Source organism: Chrysochloris asiatica, unplaced genomic scaffold (genome assembly GCF_000296735.1).
Source record: "Chrysochloris asiatica unplaced genomic scaffold, ChrAsi1.0 scaffold00126, whole genome shotgun sequence".
NCBI classification, from domain to species: domain Eukaryota; kingdom Metazoa; phylum Chordata; class Mammalia; order Afrosoricida; family Chrysochloridae; genus Chrysochloris; species Chrysochloris asiatica.
The window spans coordinates 8,034,311-8,038,178 of NW_006408644.1; the positions used below are offsets into that span (position 1 = coordinate 8,034,311).

Consider the following 3,868-nt stretch of genomic DNA (forward strand, 5'->3'; position numbering starts at 1 on the left):
TATATATGTTATACTGTTGCTGTCGGTTCTGACTCATACCAACTCTGTTTAGGGTTTCCAAGGAGCAGCTGGTGAACTTGAACCGCTGACCTTGCAGTTGAAATCGACCTTGCAATCCAGCGTATTAACCCACAGTGCCACATCAGGACTCTATATGTATATATATATGAATAGGCCTCCTAAGTGCTCATTTTATTGCCATATTAAATACAACACATTTGGAAAATAAATTCGAAACATTTCATTTTGCTATATTTTTCCTTTGCGTGTATGAAAAAAAAAAATTCCTCCTCTAAGCAACCCTACTCTTTACTATATAACAACCTCCCTAAGAGAAGGGTCTATGCCTAATTTGTGTGTATAGTCCTACAGCAGGAATCCTTTGGTAGAACAAACAGTTAAACACTCAACTACTAGCCAAAAGCTTGGTGGTTTGAACCCACATAGAAGTGCCTTGGATGACAGGCTTGGTGAACTATTTCCAAAAGGCCTTTGAAACTTTACAGAGTAGTTGTACTCTGCACACATGGGACTGCCATGAGTCAGAATCAACTGAACAGCAACCAACAACATTTTTACAAAGGCTAACCTTGTGTGGTTTGGCTCTGTGGATTAATGCATCAGATTGCAAAGTCGTTTGAACTGCAAGGTCGGTGGTTCAAGTTCAGCAGCTGCTCCTTGGAAACCCTATACAGGGTTGCTATGGGTCAGAATTGACTCGGTGGCACTTAACAACAACAACAACCTGGTGTGGTACTGCAGGATAATGCACTGGACAGCAAGGCCAGTTTGAAAGCAAGGCTGGAGGTTCAAACTCAAGCCGTTCCTCGGAAACCCTTTACAGGGTCACTATTAGTCGGAACCCACTCAAGGGCACCTAACAACAACAACAATTTATTTGTATGCACATTGTAGGCAATCAGAAATGCAAAAATTTAATAAATAATCTTCTGCCCTAAAATGAAATGTGACAGCTAAATTTTAATGTATTACCACTCCCAGAGGTATTTGCATTTTATTGTCCCCCCCCACAGTCATTTATTAGGATATATTACACAAATGGTATTGTGCTAGGTACTAAGGGGGACATATATTCTAAAAGTGGCCCCTACCTTGTAAGTGTGTTTGTTGTAGTTGTTAAGTGCCAAGAGTCAGTTCTGCCTCATAACAAACTTATAGAGGGTTTCTGAGGAATGGCTAGTGGGTTTGAACCACAGACCTTGCAAGTTACCAGTTCAGTGTTTATCCTACAGCATTACAACAGGACTCCTAAAATGAGTATATTCAAATCTAACTGTGGAGTGCATCTGGAAGGTGGAAGTCACAAGAAAGGAATTATTTCAAATTAGCTCTTATCATTATGTGAAACACTATGCTAGGCATTTTACATACTCGGAAATTTTACAACACTTTGAGACAGGATTTTTGTGTAGATTTTGTAAATGGAAATGGAGCCTCAGAGAGTTAAGTATCTTTTCAAGGCTGCAGTTAGTGGCAGAGTTGGGATTCCAACTTCTGGATTTGACTCTAAAGACTGTTCTCCATCCCACCCTCCAATCAACACTGCCTCTCAAAAATGTTACGAGTGTGTGCGTATGCATGTGTGTAATTACAATTGTTGTTGTTAAGTACCGTGGAGTCGGTTCCAACTCATAGTGACTCTACACAGGGTTTACGAGGCTGTAAATATTTCCAGGAGCAGACCGCCTCATCTTTCTCCTGTGGAGTTTCTAACTGCTGACCTTGAGGTTACCACTATGCTACCAGAGCTCTGTATTAAGCAACTGCCATGTTGTTGTTGTTGTTAGTTGCCATCTAGTCAGATCCAACTCATCGTGACCTTATGTATCAAATAACCACCAGGCCTTTCTTCTGTAGCACTGCTGGCTGGGTTTGAATCACCAACCTTCAGTTAGCAGTCCAGTGCAAACCCTTTGCGCCACCTGTAGTTGTTGTTAAGTGCCATCGACTAGGTTTCGACCCATAGTGACCCTGTATAAGGTTTCTGAGGAGTGGCTGGTGAGCGTGAACCACCGATCTTTTAGTTCAAACCAACCTTGCAGTCCAGCAGATTAACCCACAGAGCCACACCAGGACTTCACCTGCTGTCACAGAAGAAAGGCCTGGAGATGTGCTGCCATAAAGATTAAAGCCAAGATGTTACCGAGTTGGAGCAATTCCACTCAGTAACATGTGCAGTTGTCCTGTGTCTGAATCAGTTCGACTACAATGGGTTTTGATTTAATTTGGTTTTGTTTCTGTCTTCTAACACCTTCCACTGTCATATGACACTCCTCATCTGCTATCAAAAGCCAGGCAGGGGTCAAAATGTGGAGGGCGTTGGATGACAAAATAAAAATTCTCTGTAGTCTTGGGACCATTGGGGGTTTTTGAGGAAAAGGAAGATAAAGCCTTCTTGGGTAGCACTCAAGCCGAAAGATTTTGCAGTTTCATCCTTATTCAGAGTCCTGGTGTGGCACTGTAAGAAAAGCACCGGACCTCAAGGTCAGTTTGAACTGAAAGGCCGGTGGTTCAAACCCACCAGCCGCTCCTCGGAAACCTTACAGAGGGTCGCTACAACTCGGAACCAACTCGATGGCACTCAACAACAACAACAACAAATCCTTGAATGCAGAAACCAAGAACTCTCTGAAGGAAGAGAGAAGAGGAAAGGAGAGGTGGAAAGCAGGGAGTGAATAACTACAAGAAGAAAAGAAGGGACACGAGGTGGAAAAGTGCACCTGGCGGGAAGTGGTAGAAAGGTCTTTCTTAGTTGCGCATTCCAGGGACTGCTCAGTGACAGAACTCGAAGTATAACCTACCTTCTCCCCATTGGAGATCTGAACTTTCTGCCTCAGTTTAGGGCTTCTTTTAACTTTGAGACCGTGTTTTTGGCCAGTGAAAAGGAACGGTAGGGCATTAGGACCCAGCGATTGTTGTAGTGAAAGAGGTTGAATCGCAATCTCTCAATTTTTCTCTGGAGCTCCCTCCTCTCCTTTGTCATTCTAGCTGCCTGCAGCCTCTGCAACGTCCCTCCCGCTCTCTCTGTGCTGCCTTCGCCTTCGACAGACAGGGTGCGCAAAGCAGAAGGATTAGTTGGGTCCTGCCTTGTTAACCTCATGGCATCCCCCAGAACCATAACTATCGTGGCCCTCTCAGTGGCCCTGGGACTCTTCTTTGTTTTCATGGGGACTATCAAGTTGACCCCCAGGCTCAGTAAGGATGCCTACAGTGAAATGGTAAGTGGAGCAACTGGGTGGTGAGAGGCGCACTTCTAAGGGATTGTGAGCACCTCTCCCCTTCTTTCTTTCTGGTTCTATGGTTTCATTCCCTTAACCTGACCCCCACCCTGGACCTCTCCCTTCTCCCCTAACAACTTTGCCGCTTGCTGGAGCAGCTATGCCGGCTATGCCGGGAACAACTGTTCTAGAGCCACTGAGTGCCAGTTGGGGGAGGGGCTGCCCAGCAAGGACCCCCCCCCTTCCTACCCACACCCAATAAACCAGAAGGCTGAGACCCGTGCAGTACCAGTATAGCACCTGTCATTGGCAAGAGCCTTCCAGCACACGCCCAAAGTTGGGGCAACCAGTCTGCAAGTGGGATTCCTTCCCTTGGAGCTAAGAGTTTTAACAAGCTGGAGAGTTTATCTTGGGAAAAGACAAAGGGGAAAGAAAGAAAAAGGCTAGAGACTGGGCTACAAAACCCTGCAGTTTTTAGGGGCTGCTAGGTATTCCTTATCCTTGCCCATAGTATTTCCCTAGTTGTCTGATATGTTTCTGTAGCCTTAAGACAAAGCAGTCTTGGCCCACATAAAGGTCACTGAGTGCCTGCTTTCTCAAACCTGTCTCTCAAAGGAAGGCTGGATATA

The 3,868-nt window shown here is 45.1% G+C and overlaps 1 protein-coding gene across 1 annotated transcript in view; it reads left to right on the forward strand.

The window, feature by feature from the left end:
- Positions 1 to 3,008: 3,008 nt before the first annotated feature.
- Positions 3,009 to 3,868, forward strand: part of TMEM35 (transmembrane protein 35) — a 14,506-nt gene continuing 13,646 nt past the window's right edge. The window contains exon 1 of the mRNA XM_006869096.1: positions 3,009 to 3,239. Coding sequence (XP_006869158.1) covers positions 3,120 to 3,239 — 120 coding nt within the window. The 5' untranslated portion in view covers positions 3,009 to 3,119. The remainder of the gene's footprint in view (positions 3,240 to 3,868) is intronic.